This window comes from Diplotaxodon limnothrissa, linkage group LG10 (assembly GCF_057381915.1).
Source record: "Diplotaxodon limnothrissa isolate DT_005_m linkage group LG10, D_limnothrissa_male_GT1.1, whole genome shotgun sequence".
Classification (NCBI taxonomy): domain Eukaryota; kingdom Metazoa; phylum Chordata; class Actinopteri; order Cichliformes; family Cichlidae; genus Diplotaxodon; species Diplotaxodon limnothrissa.
The window spans coordinates 4,764,407-4,783,587 of record NC_140605.1 but is presented as its reverse complement, the minus strand read 5'-3'; the positions used below and the strand labels follow the sequence as shown (position 1 = coordinate 4,783,587).

Sequence of the window (19,181 nt, the reverse complement as noted above, 5' to 3'; positions counted from 1 at the left end):
TCTGCATCTGTCTCCCTCTCTGTCTTACTTGTCCCTAACTCTCCAGCTCACTCTCTGTTGTCTCAGCTTCCTGGCTCTCTCATTCTTTCAGCTTTGTCATGTCCGTCTGCCATGTGTCTGCTATTGTATTCCCACGTCAAGCTGTGTGTCTGAGTCTGCGTCTCTTTTTCCTACTTCCTGTTTTATTCTGATAGTCACATGTCCTGTGTGCATCATGTTCAGTTTTGCTTCCCCTGTCTCGTCAGTTAGATTATGTCCAGCTGTATCCCCCAAGTGTTTCCTCTTTGCCCTGATTCACTGTGTGTATTTATTGTCTGCATTTCCTTCTGTTCCTTGTCATGATCTCTCTCAATGCTGTGTGTTCTGCCAGCCTAGTGTCTTCTCAGTTTTAGTCTTGTTATCTGTAAACCCACCAATAAAGCTGCCTTCAAGTTTAATTCTGTCTCAGTCCTGCATTTTGGGTCCTATCCTGCCGGCCTCACAGCGCGTCATGACACCTTCACTACATCCATGAATCTTCTCTGTGGCCTTTCTCTGTTCCTCCTGCCTGGTCTCTCCATATTCAACATCCTTTGTCCAATATATCCACTACTTCTCTTCTGCACACCAGCTCCACCTTGCACTAACTTTGTTATCAGATCGTGAGCTCTTCTTCTCATGTACTCATTTCTAATCCTGTCAACCCCGCTCAATCCCAATCTTAGCATCTTCAGCTCTGCTGCCTCCAGCTCCACCTTCGGTCTTTATGTTAGTACCATTGTCAGTGGTACAGATGAGCAGGTCTCAATTGTAACTCTTCCATTTCACTTGTGCTGCTATTTAATCTCATCTACTATATAGCTTTAAACTCAAATACCTCTACTTCTTGCATTACACCTCTTAGCTCTTGCAACTCTCTGCCTGTCATTTACATAAATGTTTCACTCAAATAAAATAAGTTGCAGTAGCATTGTCCAATCCAAGCTCTCTTTGTGTATTTCACCCTTTTGAAAGACATTTCAAATAGCCCAATCTCTGATACAATTCCTCATGATCTCATTGCACTTCAGCCTTAGCACAGTGGTATGGTGTTTAGCCCTGTCACCTCACAATGAGAAGGTCCTGGGTTCAAACCTAGTCTGGGGTGTTTGTTTGTAGACTTCTGTTTATGTCCTCTTCTTGTCTGTGTGTGTTCTCTCTGGGTACTCTGGCGTTCTCCCACAGTCCAAAGACATGCATGGCGTTGCCCATAAAATGGCTATCTCTCAGTGTTAGCCCTGTTACAGACTGGCATCCTATCCAGCCTGCCTCTCGCCCTATCACAGCTGGCATAGGCTCCAGTCTGGATTCAGGAGAAGGGGAATTAATTTAAAACTCAGCTTTAATGCTGGTAACTTGCACGGGGAAAAAAAGTCCAGAACATTTGCAACATTTGTTTTTCTTTGAGGAATATCAAAGTTTGTGGCATGATGCTTTTTGTGCAATCTTTGGCACTCTGTCATGTGTAGAATTATTATTAACAGGTCATGGTGCTAAATATTTTGGTAATTTTTACAAATATGTACAAAATGTAGATTTGTCCTGCCAATTAAAGTGAGTTACAAACTTCTTAATAATTTCTGGTAATTAATAATGAATGCAGCAATTTGGGGATAAATCAAACTCAGTGTGAGCTGTCATTTTTAAAAGATCCTCATTAAAAAATTAATATTTAGATGTTTTTAAACTGCTGCCAAACCTTTTAAAGCAGAGCAGAAATTTGGTTAATTAAGCAAGATTAATGCAATTAAAATTCTGTCTACTCTATGTCCCTATATAGTGCACGGTCTACTTTCATGTTAACTAAAGTAACCAAAGTGAATTAAATAAGATGTACTATGCAACATTTTCTTCATTATGTGCAGTATTTACAGAGTCAGTGCAATTTAACAACCCCCATACAGTAAGGTATGACTAACATGACATACATATATAGTTTTTACACTTGTGGAACACAACAATAAAAGGTAAACTGTAACAAAAGAGAGGAAAGTTGAGTAAGGTGATTTATGCCATGGCAATGAGTCTTAATGGTGTCATGTAGAAAAACTATCTGGTTATTCTGTTGCAATTTATATCCTACATATAGTGTATATTTAAATGAGTTATACTCAGGCACATTCACCACAGTGCCAACCACTTCCCTGATTTTTCTTGTGTTTGTCAGATACAAAATCCTTAATTTTCACTACATGCGCAGAAATGTCAAATCAGACTCATGGTTAAAGTGTAAAGCATGCACAGGACATCCGGCTGACTACACTAGAAGACGAACACTTCTAGTGAAGACGATGAACACTTTGTTCATTCAAAAGAGAATAATGGTGCCATACAGAGGCCTTACTGTGGCTGAAGCATGTTTTTATCAGAGCCATCTTTATGCCAGGCTTTTACATTTGATGCATGGATGATGTCATCACCATGCAACCCTGCTCTGGCAGATTGTCTTCTGAAACAGTAACGAGGAACTCCATGCCTCCACAGGGCCATGGTTTGCAGTAGTACACCCAGCCCCTGCATATTTAAGCAGCAAACCATGTATAAAAGTACTTCTGATTATTTTAAGGCAGAATTGTCTAATTAGGTTTTGCTCTCTTATGGCCTGGGAAGCAGTGATGGAGTGAGAGAGGAAGTGGAATTTTCCTGTGAAATCTTTTAATTCCAGCCTGGTTGCCTCTCAGGCAAAAATAGTCTGAGGGAGAACCCAAAGTGGCAATCGGGTGTAACCTGTGAAGGTAAATCACATGTCAAAAACCACGAGGAACAATATTTCAGTAGTTAATGGAGAACACGGTTAGCAGGTAAATTCCAGGTTACTCTATTGGACATTGCTTTTAATGAATTTACATTTTTTAGGATTTTAATATGAAATAGAAAGATGGGTTATTTCTTTCTTCTTAACTTCCTAGCAAAGTTATATTGAAAACATAGTCCTTCCCTCACTCATCCTATGTATGTTAATCAATCTGCAATAAGCTTACAATATAAACTGGCACCAGGATTAACAGATTTTATCTATATAGATTTTAGAAGTTAGTAAGCTTTTCAAACACTTACAAATCCTTACAGATTATATATGTGTAGTGACTGATTTCAAAATAAAATATCAAATGCTTGAAAATGCCACAGCGGAAAAATTTCAAGAAGATAGCTGGGACATGCTTTCCAATTATAAAAGTTTGACTCATGAAGCTATATTAAAACAAACTTGATGTTAGCTAAGTTTCCAACACCAGTGACATACGAGTTAGTCAACTTTACCAGATTCATGAGTCGCAAATACCAATCATGGAAACGCCATGTAAATCAGCTCTGGTGTTGTTTTGTATGACGTTATTTTTGTGCCACTATTCTAAGCGCATGTAAAAAAAAATTGCAGGTGCAAGTGTTGCATTTTGAGCAGAAATTTATTTTAAAAAAAATGTTAGACCACTTTTGCAAATATGTGATGTCTTGATAAATCAAGCAGATATTTGAAGTTTACACAGCACCATTCTCGCATGAAAATATCTTAAAAGTTTATTTTGTGACCCAGAAAGAGTAATATTTCAAACTCTGCCACTCTGTGTTCCTCCGCCACTGCCTCGTTTGAGCTTTGGACGAAATGGATTCTGAGATATTGCATTTCATCATTTCGAGATGATTGGAGACCAAATCATCCAATCAGAGTTTTTTGCATCCAAGTCTGTGATTGGCTGGTTTTGTGGCACAAATATAACGGTGTACAGAAAGAGTTGAACGTGCACGGGCAGAAATGTTGAGAGCGCGAGCAACACATTGCGAGCGAGCGCAAATGCAAAAACTGAGCGAGAGGGACTGCTATTGTGTGTGTGTGGATAATAGCAAACACTGAAATACATTTTTTGCACGCAGCTATGAGTTTTGTTCACTCAAATTTAGCTTTTCTTCGTTCAAAATAAATTTTTCCACAAAATGCAACACTTGCACCTGCAAATTTGTTTTACGTGCGCTCAGAATAGTGGCACAAAAATAACGCCATAGTTTTGCTGCCAGTTGTACAGTTGCATGTGGATGAAATAGCAAAGAAGGAGGACAACCTCCAAAGTCCTCAACTTCACTTCTAATAAACAACTGGATTCAATTTGACATTGGCTGTTCCAAGAGGACAATGATCCCAGTAGCACAAAGAAACTGGTTTTGGAATAGTTAAGTAGGCCAACATTAAGTCTCTGGAATGGGCTTCCCAAAGCCCTGAACAGAACCCTACTGAAAATGTGTGAACTATGCTTAGAAGTCAAGTTCCTGCCAGAAAACAAACTAACTAACTAACTAACTAACTAATATCAAATCAGCCAAGAAGAGTCTAAAATCCAGATGGAATAATGCTAGAATCTTGTTGAGTACTACCAAAAACATATGGTCCAGGTGTAATCTGCTTAGCAACATTTAACCAAATATTAGTGGGCAGTAGAGCAGGACGATATGACCAAAAATATTTATCACGATATACATTTGAAAATTTGCGATAACGATATAACTGACGATATAATTGACAAGAGAAAAAATACTTTACAACTCCACAACTTTATTAGTGGAAAAAAAAAAACATCAATGTATTTTCACTTAAACAAGCAGCTGTTTTTCTGTGCATTAAAGTTATATAAAAGTGTAACAGTGCAAATGCAAATTCCTTGCTGACAGTTTAACCAAAAGGCATTTCCAGTGGAAATTGGCCGACATATCCTCAGCATAACCATGTATAATATCCACAAAACTTAAAAAGAGGTTATACACACACAATACGGTAACATTATGTTGAAGCACAGTACGTATCACTCCGCGAGGCTCCTGCCTACGATAGCCGTAACGCTCCGACAATCCATCAAGCGGTGCGGCTTCTTAGCTTAGCAAAGTCGTACTGAAACATTTGACAGATTTTTGAGCGCCGTGCACATAAAATCGTTTCGAGGTCACAAACAGAATTCATACATAAGGCACACGGGATTATAAGGGGCACTGTCGACTTTCAGAAAAATCAAAGGATTGATTTTAAGTGTGACGTATTTTCCAAACAACACGGTAATAACGACGGCCCGCTAGCATGCTCTACCAAAAATAGTGCTTTGTTGTGTATTTGACGGACGAAAGCTAAACCAGTTCCACCACTGAAGCTGCAACATTTTTACAAACCAATTCTGGTTCATCCGTTTCATTCAACGGTTTGCTTTCGCCCTCCTCTTTCTCCGTCGCCGCCATGCTTTTTCCGACGTGTGCGTATGAAAACAAAGGCACTGCGCATGCGCGTTTTACCCACATTCTATCGCGATATTTCATTTTTCTATTGTTGGTGGTTAGCACTGTTGCTGCACAGAAAGAAGGTCCTTCAGCTATCTCTCATTAAGTAAATCTCACTCAGGTGCTTATTTTCGAGGATCTCGTGTTATTGAAATGAACTGCTTGGATCTGAGTTCATTGTTAGTATAGAACCCACCTTCAACCATCATCAGAGATCGAGATTTTACTTGACCCCCATTTTTTTTATTTGAGAATATACATATTCTAAAAATTAAAGAGATCTGTGGTGGTAGATTTACTTGCCTAAGGCCAGTAGTTCATTTATATTGCTGCCATAAAAATCTCAACAGGTGACAAGAGGAAGATTTTACTGCGGTCATAGAGAAGCCGGAGTCATTTGTATTCCTGATTTATTCCAACATACCTTGAAGCATTACTACACACTCAAATGAAGAGTCACTAGAGGATTTTGGTGGCATTTAAAAGAAAACTGTGCTCTCTCTGGCCATGTTTTCTATCCACACTTCACTAACTGTTTTCAGTAGCAGTTATGTCCTTATCACACACAGTAGTCACTGTGGGTTTCCTCATAAAAGCCATACATTTCAGGAGACATTCCAGAAAGCTGCAATTAAGCATTTCAAACAGTTTCAGCCAGAAACAAGTACTACACCTGTGCAAGCTAACATAACAACAAGAGCTAAATAACACAGCAAACAAAGGAAACCTTTGAACCCTTGACCTTTTAGAGTGGGACTGACATGGATCATTTATGCTGTGAGGGCATAAGTAGACACATTTTTCTGAAATGTTTCCATTTGTCCGCCTTATAACGAATGGTGCCTCCAAATCAATACAGAGATTCTCTGCATTCTTTCCCCCGCATTGCTTCTCACTTGCTCTTTGTACTTGTGTGATAAAGTTACTAAAAACTACTGCAACTTTAAAAGAAGCAGGCTTTAAATACAGATTGTTCTCAGTGTGCAGTGAAAATGTAGTTATTGAACTACGTTATAAATGCATTGACTCGTGGTTAACAACAGCACGAAGACAGCACTATTTTTAACAGCGTCACTGACCACAACAACATGTTGTCTACAGCTCACCATTGAGATTCAAATGAATGTTAAATCATCTTATGGGCACATAGTAAATAGAGCCTAAACTACACCCACAACAATGCAATGAACATATAAAAAAGGAATGTTTTGAAGACAGCAAAAGCAGCAGCCAGCAGGACTTTGATTCGTTGTAATAATGACAGAGGTCCAGCTGTTCCTCTAATCCTATCTTGTTAACTCAATCTATTCCTACTTCTTGTCTCTTTTATCAGTTTCATACACTCACCACATGGCAGTCTATCACAGCTCCAGTCATGATGATTGGCATTAACTTTGATAAGATTAGAGGACTGGCCTTGGGTCCACATTTTCAACTTGGTATGAGGTCGCTTTTGGTACTGCAAGATCCCTTGTTACCGCTGCAGGTGTAAAATCAATACTACGCTCATATCTGTCCATTAAATACAAGAATAGAGCCTTCAACGGAAAATCTTGGAGAAAAAAAAACATGTTGATCTTTTTTCTACTGTTATTTCTGTACAGATCCTCTTTTACCCCAACTTTCTATCATTTCTATGGTACGTGGACAATGAACAAAACCTCTGTTTGTTTCTACTATCACCAGACATTATATCACTCAATGTGAGCCTGCCAGGTTTGCCAGGACAACTTCAGTTCAGTTCTCTCTGTTGCCTACATAGAAGACGACGAGAGTCTATGGAAGCATTTTAAATAATAAAAAAGGAATGAATTTTAAAAAATGTATAATTTTCTTTCTTTTTTTTTAACTCAAGTTACCTTAAGTTAAATAAAATGGAATAAGGGGCTAACTTGACACTCTTATATTATCCTATATATAGGATATACATAGAGGGAGAGAAAGAGAGAGATAATAAACTAATTATTATTTGTGGTTTGTTAAATGATCTTTCAGTTTGCTTATTGATCTTTCATCCATATCTCCATCCTACAGATTCCCATGTGTACCGGAAACATTCTACAAAACTTTGACCCATGATATCTCGGGGCTTCGGAGGTCAGCACTGTACCCTCACAACAAGAAGGTCCTTGATTCAGTTCCACCAGCTCAATGAGGCCTTTTTGTATGAAGTTTCCTGTGAATGATGTGTTCTCTCTCGATACTCTGGCTTCCTCCCACAGTCAAAGACATACTTGTTAGATTACATCATTTTTCTAAATTGGCTTTAGGCATGAATTGTTGTCTGTCTCTATGTGTTAGCTCTGTGACAGACTGGGTTCAGGGTGTGCTTTGCCTCTTGCCTTGTCTCAGCTTAGATAGGCTCCAGCCCCACGGTTACCCTGATAAGTAGAAGAAAGTGGACAAATGCATGCATGGAAATATTCTCATGGGGAAAAGATTTAGAGATCATCCATGAGAACACTATAATTTATAACCACTTCCTTGTATTTCTTTATTGGTCTCTCTCTCTACCTAGTTTAAGCTGCAATTTCTATTGCATAATTATCATTATATGTCCATAAATTCAATTCTGAAGATCTACAAGAAAAAACATTCTATCACTCAATTTTTTCCTTTGTTTTAGTATATAAAAAGAAACTAGCACAATGCTTGTTTCAGAAGGCAGGACAGAGGGACGTGTAGGAAAGACCGCCCCTGGGGTCAGCCAAATGTATCAACCATTTAGCAACTGTCCCAATCTAAAAAGGAAACAATGTAAGCCTCTGTATGTCTGATGCTTTGGCCATGACATTTAACTACATAATAAAAATCACAATAAGCAATTGATGTCAGCCTACATCATCATCAGTAAACCAAGTTATCTCAGTGCCAGTCTTCTTGCTTCAAATACCTTTATTATGAAGGATATATAATGAAAAATATAGAACCTTTCAGTTGAAATTAATGTTTCAGTTTTTAACTGGACAGTCTATGAACAATTGTTTAACAAAGTCCCCACATCACTGCCCCCCACACCCCTCCCTATCAACTCAAATCCTCAAGCTGCATTAAAGGCAGTGAAGTTTTGTTCTCTTTATATTAAAGATGCTAAATCTGTTCAAAGTCCTCCAGTCTGTTTTCTCACTGTTGCTATCCTGATGTTAAAAATTGGAACATCCTTTTTTCCCAGAAGAAAAGCATAAGGTTTTTTGCACAGAGGAGGCCATAAGACAGGAGGTGATGATCAGAAGAGGATTCAGTCTTATTGGCTTTTAAAATCTTTGAAAACAAGGAAAATATTCCCAGTCAAAAGTCCTCACATTTGGCACATGTGATGCAGCAATGAAACAGATTTGCCTCTGATTTATTTATTTATCACATATAGGTGATTCTATTCAACTTCACTTTTAAATAGACTTTTAAAATGTTCAACTTTAACTTTAGTCATATCTTAACATTATCTAGCCCCCTTTCTCTTCCCAGCTCTCTTTCAGTCTTTTTGAGACCATCCATATTTATCTGTCTCACTGCTTTTTCTAAATTATTAAGCTATGGCTTTACTGAGTGTCTGACCTTCCGATGTCTATAGAAATCTGGCTTTGGCAAGCTGTTTTTCTCTTGAAGCTGCAGGATGACTGCAAACACACCTTGGTTATACAGGCTCCATCCATCACTGAAGGTTTTGAGACAAATAGGATAACATTGCAATAGTGCCAAGAGAGTGTGATTGCCAATCCTTTTTCTTTGTGTCCAACCAGGTGGTGACTCTCTAGCCAGTAGGAGATACTTGTTAACTTATAACACACAAAGTCTCGTAGAGCCAGCCTTCCACTTGTTTTGCACTTACACAGGCGACTCTTTTATATCCTTTGAGTTTTGTAATTCCAAATAAATGAAAGAATTATAACATTCAACTAAGATGAATTGCTAAGTTTTGAAAAACGTATAACAATTGAGGGAGGCAAATCATTTTAACTGTAATTAATCTACCAATTAAGGAAATTGGGAGTGTTATGCAGAATTCATTCCACTTTGGTCTTGAACTTCTCCAATACGGCACCAGAATTTTAATCGCTGGCTCTCTTCTATAGTGTCTTTTATTCTGTCTTTCTCCCATCACCCCCAGCCTGTTGTCCCAGATAGCCGTCCATCCAGCCAGGTTCTGCTGGAGGTTTCTTCCTGTTATTGGGGTGTTTTTCATTGCCACTGTTGCCAAGTACTTGCTCAGAGGGGGTCTTTTGATAGTTTGGGTTTTCTATCTATTACAATATAAATATATTCAATACATGTTGTTTTGAGGCGATTGCTCTAGTGATTTGTTGACATATAAATAAAAATGAATTGTATTACACTGACTTAAATGTGTTAGGTGTAACAAACCTTTTGCCCAAAGGCTTGGAAAACAGGGTCGGAAAAGAACAGATGACTGCACAGATGCTTCTCCTGAAAGACTTTTACTGATAGTTTTTTGCAGCCACTTCAGCCCCTTGTCTCGGTAGCATACTCTAAAGCTCCAGTAAAGTTAACTCCATACAAGACACTGTGTCACCTGATGAAGGGAGATATCATACATCTATTAAGGCTAGAATTTTTGTTTGACTTTCGTTTGCCAGTCTTGGGTATATTTAAGAACTTTACTGCCATTTGGAGTACAGCATATTCCACTTAAACACAGGGTGGCTGTAGCTCGGGAGGTAGAGCAGGTCATCTACTGATTAGAAGGTTAGTGGTTCAATCCCTGGCTCCCCCAGTCTGCATGCCAAGTATCCTTGGATGAGATGCTCTCCAGTGCATCCGTTGCAGTGTAAATGTTAGTTAGTAAGAACTTAAACGCATAGAAGGAAGTGAATGTAGCATGCTGTATGAAGAAAAGCGCTCTATAAGAATCAGTCTGTTTACTTGCATATAGCAAGAAGAATATACAGTAGAAGTAGTTTATAATTTGGAAACAAAGTTTCTATTATATGCTGGGTGCATATTCATATTTCATGCTTAATTGAAGTAGTAAAATTAAAGAAACATGACAAAGGTTAAAGTATTAGCTAGTGAGATGTAGTATTTAGGTGTGTGGGATACATATTTAATCAATATTTCATATTTTATGATACTCGTCTCATTAGTGTGAATTAGCACACACTAATCAGTTAAGACAAAGTGTATGAGGATACAGAAAGATTGCACAAAGCTTCTGTACATTTACTACAATCTTCAAGTCTATCTTACTTTTTTCCCCTCCTGCAGCCTGAGACGGGTAGAATAAGGAATGTTAAGGACACTTTAAAAAGAAACCTTTCACTGCATCTGATGCAGATCTGTAGACTTGTATCTACTATGTTAATTGTTTGTCATTATATTAAACATGTTTTTAATCGATATGACTGTTTTTCACAAACAATACATTGTTGGAGACACCCATGCACACTCTACTGTGGACACAGGGGGACAAAGGGCTCTGTGGAGTTCTAACATACTCGTGGTAACAACTACATGTGAATAGCACAGGTCTGCAACCAAAAAACTGCATAGGACTTTTTGACTGTTTCACTGAAAACAAGAAAAATATTTTTAAAATTCCATCACGTCAGATTTTCTTGCAAAACTCAGGTTTTTAGTTTAATTAAGCGTACAATTTCCCCTTTTAAACTGAAATCTGGTATCCTATACTTGAGTCAAAAAACCATATCCAATAATGATTTCTAACATTAATTTAATATTTCTAAGTGTGAGACTCAAAGGAAATAAAGCGAAAGGAGGAGAGAAAGTTTTCTCAGACAAAAAGAGTGAACATGTAGTGTTAAATATATCATGAAGGAATTGTTTTTTGTTTCTTTGTTCAATTATAAGAAAGATTATGCATGGTTAATTGTAATAAAATATTGACTTTTTTTTCATCGCTGTTGTGCTTTTTTATTGTAAACTCCTCATGTTTTGCAAAAAAAAAAAAAAGGTTTTTTTTGCAGACCTGTATAATCATTGAAAAACATATAGTTATTATTAAACCCTTTACTCCCTGGAGGTACTTGTACCAAATCAGGCCACATCACCAAAACTGTCACCAGAGCTGGTTTTAAAAGGTTACAAATTCTCTCCATGTTCACGGGACTTAAATAGATGTAACATTAAATTCTGTTACAAAGTCAGGAGAGCTGCAGTTGAAAAGTTTCAGAAAACTTCCAATAATACAAGTGTTTACTTGACATGTTGCAAAACTTCATTTTATTTAGTTAATTTCCCTTTACACAGAAATTTCAATTTGGAATAATCAGGTAGTCTAAATGAAAGAAACCACTACGATTTTAGCTAACGTCAGCACTAATTGCCTCCTTTCCTAATTAGTTTACACATTGCTCAGATCGAAATGTCAGTTTTTTCTCACGTAGCCTACGTACAACTGTCTGTGTTCTAGAACAAACCACTGAGATAACTTTATGAGATAACTCTCACCACCACTATCTAAAAAAGTGGAAATCTATTTATAGTTCCCAAAATATTCATGGCTGCCGACTCCTTCTCAGCCTGGAAAACTCCCATTTAATCATATAAGAGACAAATGGATGAATAATTTAAGTCAAACGAGGGGGAATTATTTCTGCAATGTAATGATCAGAGGAATGAAATCAAACAAAAGCAAGGGAAAATCCCTCTCACCTCTCATTCAACTCATGTCTGTGGCCAAACATCAAACAAATGTGAACCCATTCAGGTCAGTGAAATCCTGGATTTAGCTTGGTGTCAACTGACTGATGTCTCAATTTCACTGTAATCACTATCTTACCAGCATATTCCGGGTCCACATGAGGAGGGTAGAAGCGGAAGTTGATGAAGAAAGGGATGGGCATTCCATACTTGAACCACTCCACCACATAGGGCTGGCCGTTCAAGGGATGGGAAACGTCGCATCCCAGGATGACGTTTTCTCCTGCACGTGCTGTCACAAACTGGGGCTCCTCTCGCACTCCGTGGGCACCTGTGGAAACAGTAACAGGTAACAGTTACAGGTAAGAATCCAGCTTACACACCGACAGAGTGTAAAGTTCCACTTTGGAATTAGATCCACGATCTGAGAACTTTTTATATGTGGAGTTTGTATGTTTTCCCTGTGTCTGCATGGGTACTACAGCCTCCTCCCACAGTCCAAGGAAATGCCCTTAGTGGAGTCGCGTTACCTGGTGATTCTAAATTGTTCAAAGGTGTGAATGGTTGGCTATCTCTGTGTTAGCTCTGCAACAGACTAGTGAACTGTCTAGGGCAGCAGTCCCCAACCCCCGGGCCACGGATCTGTAATGGTCCGTGAGTCGTTTGGTACCAGGCCGTGAGAGTTGAGGCTCAGGTGTGAAATGTATGGTTTTTATCGTTAACTCGGTTTCCCTGGGTCTTTTCCCGTGTTGTACTCATGTCTCTTATTTTGAAAGAAATATTTACATGTTACCATAGCGATCAGAGAGCATTAAGGGCCAGAGAGGAGGACGTTACTCTCAATGTTGTTGGCGCATTTCAGGAGGACGCTGCTAATAAAGTTACACGATTACACAGTAAAGACGCATTTATTATTATATTTACAAAATACCACCGTTTTTGTCTCAGTCATATCATTTTATTTTGTTGTATTTATCCGTGACACCTTAAAGGCCAGTCTGTGAAAATGTTGCCTGACATCAAACCGGTCTGTGGTGCAAAAAAGGTTGTGGACTGCTGGTCTAGGGTGTACCCTGCCTTTCTCCACTATGGCACCATTGATAGGTTCCAAGATGGATATTAACATGTCCATGTGATAGCTGTTGGCATATAAATCAACAAAGATTTCTACACTTGTCTCTAAAACAACAGGTCAGGCTGTATGTGTTTCAGTTGTTTAGTTATTGTAGCCTTTTATATACCTTCTTGTTTTTCAGTTTATTAGACACTTTAACTCCTCATACTTGCCCTTTAGCCAGATAAGGAAAAAAACAGTCATTGATATACTGAGCTTTCTTCATACTACAGGCCCCAGATCATTTATAAAACATAGTCTACCTGCACACTATTTGTCACAACAATGTAACAGCCCAAAACTTATGCAAGTGTTACAGCTCAGGCAGCCATGGCAGTTAGATGCTCAGTAGCTGTCATGGCTCTAGTAGTATCTATTAGACTTTAGTTTTTTTCTGCTATCAACATTGTTCCTTGATATAGTTGTTTATAGTAGTATTTTTTTCCCCATATGTTCTGTGCTTAACTCTAGTTTTCTGTTATTTTGAATGGTCCTGTTTTGGTTCTAATACAACTGTTCGTTTAAAAAAAAAAAAAAAAAAAAAATGTCGCTCCGCTCCATAATAGGCTAATGATGATCTGTCTCAACCAGCTCATTTGACTGACAAAGTTCTCAATCTGGAGGCTATCGTGACATCAGCCAGTTTGAAGTAAACAACAAAGGTGCCTGCTAAGCTCATTCCAGTGGTTTAACAGAAACGCCACGACAGAGATGGTTGAGATTAGCAAGAAATGTAGCAAAAAGCTGTTTAGAAACAGAGTTCCACCCAGGAAGTGAGTGTTTTTGTGTGATAACACAAACCTGGGCTCAGCTAAAAATTCCATCACTCGAGATGCAAAGACCACCGGCGCTTTCAGACACATGAATGTGATTTATCTTGTGAGAATCTTTTTCAACTGACAGAATGTGAACAGACAAAAACATGAAAGAGGTGATGTGACAGTAATGTCCCTGATGCTCGATAATGCCCGGTCCTTTAAGGTTTTTCTTTAAGCATTCGCTCTGTTCACTCAGGACCGGAGCAGTCCGAGTCAGTCTGTGTGTCTGTGGGCTAGGCGCTCACATTGATCCCAGGCTAATTACCATGTAGCTTGGTTTTATGAGCGGAAACCCGGTGTGGTAGCATTTTACCAGTCAATACAGCTAATCAGATGTACTCACTGCTCATTCCTCTGTGGCCAGTAAGGAAGCCGGGCAGGCAAACACAATCTACTGCGCACAGTTGATAGCCTGCTGCCCGTAGCGCTTCTAATTATTGAAATCAAACAGTGGAAGGCAATGTGAGCACATGGAACCAACAGGATTTTATCTACTATGTACAAATAATCAAGGGACAGCTCACTAGTGTTAGTACTGTATTCTGTAGAAAGACCTACTACAAATGTGAGTCAGCAAAAATATTTTCAGACACTGATAAAAAAAAAAATGCAGTCACTGTTATTACTGTGAGCTGAAGCATCAACTGCTGAAATATTTAGAAACCAGTGATTTGGTGAGTGGATATACTGTCTCAACCTAAAGCTCAACCTGGTCCCACACCAGCACTATTCATTTTTTAGTTAATTTAAAAGTAGTCCTACAAAGGACTATAGTAAAGACTCTCTATATGTTGTAAATACCAAAGATTACAACTGATTATAACTGTGCTTTATCATCCATGTATTCGCTTCCGCTTATCCTTTTCAGGGTAGCAGGGGGTGCTGGAGCCTATCCCAGTTGTCATAGGGCAAGAGGCGGGGTACACCCTGGACAGGTCGCCAGTCTGTCGCAGGGCTAACACACAGGGAGGGACAACCATTCGCACTCACATTCACTCTAAATTGTGCATTCATACCTATGGGCAATTTAGATTTTTCAATTAACCTATCCCCACAAGCTGCATGTTTTTGGACTGTGGGAGGAAGCCGGAGTACCCGGAGGGAACCCACGCAAACACGGGGAGAACATGCAAACTCCACACAGAAAGACCCTGCTGACCTGATGGTGGAATTGAACTCAGGACCTTCTTGCTGTGAGGCAACAGTGTTAACCACTGTGCTGCCCTGTGCTTTATCATATTTACCTGAAACCATTCACCAATGTGTTTCATGCAGAGGTGCTGAGTATTTATCATGAAGTGCAAGTACTGTTAGTGGAAACAAGTAAGTAAGTAAGTAAGTAAAATTTATTTATATAGCACTTTTTTAAGACAAAACGCTGTTACAAAGTGCTTCACAAGAAAACATGTCAAACAAACAATATAGCAACATAAAGAAAGTATAAAAGCATATCAAAAAAAAAAAAAAAAAAAAAAAAAAAAAAAGCAATAATACAATATAAATATAAAATAAAACAACATGTTACGCATTAACATTTCCCAAATGCCTGTCTAAACAGATGAGTTTTAAGCTGTTTTTTGAAAGAAGCCATCGTGTCGATGGTGCGTAGTGGGGGGGGTAAACCATTCCACAGTATAGGAGCCAGGGTTTGAAATGCGTGATCCCCCTTTGTTTTCAAGCAGAGAGTGAGCTGTATTTCCAGGCTAAAATTAAAATAATGAAGAAATAAATATCTCCACAAAGCTGTTCAATGCAGCACAATGTGGAATAATGTGGAAAAGGACACGTTGGCAAAAAAGTTTGACCTTCTGTTGCTTTCTTTGGGGGGAGAAAGATGTCACGATGGAAACAGAAGAAGAAATATGAACGTGTGAATCAGAAGCAGAATGATAACACATGAGCCCACCTCTCCTTCGACAGTGGTGCCGAGTGCAACAGTAAAGAAAAGGTCGGGGCAAACAGCTCGCAAAAAACACACAGATATTAAAAGGATGCTTTCTGCTTCAGCCCCATCATCAGACTGAAGACCTCTCTAGTTTGCAGTTACCAATATGTGTGTTTGTTGTGCAACACACCAAAACAAATCACATTGATCTAGTAATTGAATATTCATTCAAGACCAGCTATAAATTCTCAACAGCGTTAACCCAAATTAAGTCTTCAGCCAACAGCCTGAGCTTTCAAATGCATATTAAGGCTGGAGGAGGGAAGCACGCAAAGCTTCCACAGTCACCTTGAACTGAGGTCACTACGAAAAGCAATTACCGGTAATTGTGTAAGTTTAGCACTGAACAGATGATATTTATCATATAATTAGACCTAATCGTTACTGTCAGACTAATGAAATATAAAACACAAAGTGAAATGTAAATCAACAAATATGAGGAGAGCTAGGCTTCCCTAAACAGCGTGGGGTATCTCATTGAGTGATTTATTACCAGGATAGGCCTTTCATTTCCCATAGAATGCATTAAATAACACATTCATGTGCTACATACAGAGTATCTTTATACAGCACGACTGAGAGGCAGTCAGTGTGTATCAGAAGCAGCCTGTGGATTCGTGGTTTGATGTGTGTTCTCATGCTTGTTGGAAGAACTGGCTAATAACTGAGCGAGTGTGATTTTCCTATTGGTGCACCCCACACCTCTGCAACCCCACCCCCTCGCTAACACACACACATCTGCACACGCACTACCTCTAGCAGTGCTATGTGTTGATTGGCTGCTGGTGACATCATCACAGATAGCACAAAACAGCCCCCTTGGAAGGTATGACTTCACTGTTTATAACTGATGAGACAGAGAGGAGCAAGAGACAGACAGTGAGTTAAATCCCCACCACCACCGTAAGGGTTTAGCTCATTTACAATCAAAGACCCAGGGGAGGATACTGTGGCAAGGTAAAACCACTGAGGTGTGCATACACATACATACACACAGCTCCAAGAGTGTAGGCAGGGTGGAACAAAAAGGGAGGGTTCAGGGTATTGTTGCCAGGAGGACTGTAACGCTTGAGTACAGTAAGTTGCTTCAAAGCCACAATCAGATTATAAAGTATAGTGTTTAATGAAGGGTGACACAACAAGTCAGCAAAGTGTACATGTTTATTCTAATCTCAAAGAACTCTGACGTTGACTGATCACTTACAAAGGTAAACTGTTTTGTTTTTTTATTTCAATGTGACTAAGGAAAATGTAGGTAGACTATGATTGGTACAAGGAGAGAGGTGGCTGATATGACGGGGAGAAGGAAGGTAGATATAGTGGGAAAGTAATCCCAGTATTATTGGAGATGGGTTCAAGCAGTTCTACCATGGTGTAGACAAGAAGAGAAATGGAGTAGGTGAATAGAGGGACAGACAGGATATTCAGTTTGAAGTTGGACAATAAAGTTATGATGCTTAATGTTGTCAGTGCATATGCCCCAGAGGTTGGACCTTGCTGAAGAGGAGGAGGACTTGTGGATGAAATGATAGTGTCTCCTTGAGGAGAGATTTCTGACTGGAGAAGATTTCAGTGGAGGTGTAGGTGAACAGAACCGGGGTGATAACGAGGTTCTGGAAAGGTATGGTGCTAAGAAGAGAAATGCAGAAGGCCAGACAGTAGTGGATTTCCCAAAAACAAAAAAAAAGGATTAAATGGCTGTGGTGAACACGTACTTCAAGAAGAGGAAGGAACAAAGGATGACTTATAAGAGTGGAGAAAGTTGCACACAGGTGGTGCACATTTCATGCAAAAAGTGCGACCTAAAAGTGATAGGTGACTGCAAGCGAGATTGGGCAGGAAAGGATGTGCAGCAGGTTACACTGATTAAGGATAGTGATTAAAAAAAAGGACTAATGAGTGAAGATAGCGCATTGAGAAGAAGCACTTTGAGGAGCTGGTGAATGTAGAAAATGAGAGTTAGAGGAGGACAGATGGAAATCAGTTAGTGAACTAGTAAGTACAGCGAAATAGGAAGGAGGAAGTGAGGGCAGCTTTGGGAAAGATTTATTGAAGCGAGCAGGCATAGAGTTGTTCCAGCTATCTATGTCAGTTTCTAACTCCAGTATCCAGATGGATGAGTTCTGCAAAACAATAAATAAACGTTTAAAAAAAAAATCACTGCAACAACAGTTTTCATGATGGGGCAAACTATCCACAGAGGCCAATACGGCTTTTTGCACCAGGCAGTAAACATGCTTTTTAATGCTGTAAAGTGGGGTATTATAATAGAGAAGCGAATGGGAGCTGGATTTAGCCTCCAATGGCACCAAGAGGAACTGCAGTTTTTTAGCTCTGGAGGTTGCCCATGTACTACAAACAGAATCCAGTGGAAAATACAAGTTTGTAAGAGCACACTTCTTTCTTCCTATTACTTGCATGACATTCTCAATGTAATTATTTCTAAACTCATTTTAATTCAATTTCTTTCTGCAGTTGCAAAGAAAGCAAAAAAACTAAATGTAACATATGTGTGTTACAGGTGTTCTCTGGTTCATATTCCAGTACACAGCAAAGTGACAGTCAAAGGTTAACTGTTTTTTCCTGGAGATCATTTAACAGTATGATACACTGTGACACTACAAATAGGTTTATCGCCACAATGAAGTCTCACAGAAAGGAACATTTCTATATTTCTATATTTATACATGGTGACAAAAGAATCCATGCATAAAAAAATCACTGAGGTGCAATAAATAAACAATACAAGAATAATGCATTCTCAACACTGTAGTATCTGAGCTGAAACTCTGATGACAGTGAGCATACTCAGGCCTCTCAGCTGTTCCCCTTGGTTTGTTCCTGGCGCTGCCACAACAGCAGCAACTGTCCACCCTTCCAAGTGTCTACATAATGTTGTACACAGTACAACGTAAACTCTTTTTAGCTACATCCTATTATGCTTGCACCTTCTTTCTGAATCATATTTGAAAGTTGAACTTAGCATACTGTGGTGGTAATAAAATGACAGTCCTGTGAAATGAATGGAAGCATTATTAATCATGCCAGTCAGCCCATAAGCCCACACTCAGAAACCCTTAATAAACATGAAGCAATTATTTTGAGTACAATGGAACTGAAATATATCAAATCAAAGGTTTATTTATTCAAAGTGCTTGCTATAAGCTGTAAATTTAATTTGACCAGATTACATTAAATTTAACCTTTTGCATTGAATTTTGGAACAAATTTTACATGTTATTAAAATAATTAATTAAGCATTTTGGGCAGAATTTAGTGTGGAGCACATATTGTACAACAAGGGATATAATATTCCACCAATGGCTACAACAGAACTCACTGAATTCGCAGGAATTTAAGAGTAGCACTTCAATAGGATGCCACTGTTGCAACAAGTCAGTTCATAAAATGT

General features: G+C 38.9%; 1 protein-coding gene across 3 annotated transcripts in view; it reads right to left on the bottom strand.

Moving 5' to 3' along the window:
* Positions 1-19,181, bottom strand: part of igsf9bb (immunoglobulin superfamily, member 9Bb) — a 130,896-nt gene that overhangs the window by 89,267 nt on the left and 22,448 nt on the right. For all 3 annotated transcript variants that reach the window (XM_085364285.1, XM_085364287.1, XM_085364288.1), the window contains exon 2: positions 12,032-12,223. In XM_085364285.1, coding sequence (XP_085220411.1) covers positions 12,032-12,223 — 192 coding nt within the window. The remainder of the gene's footprint in view (positions 1-12,031; positions 12,224-19,181) is intronic.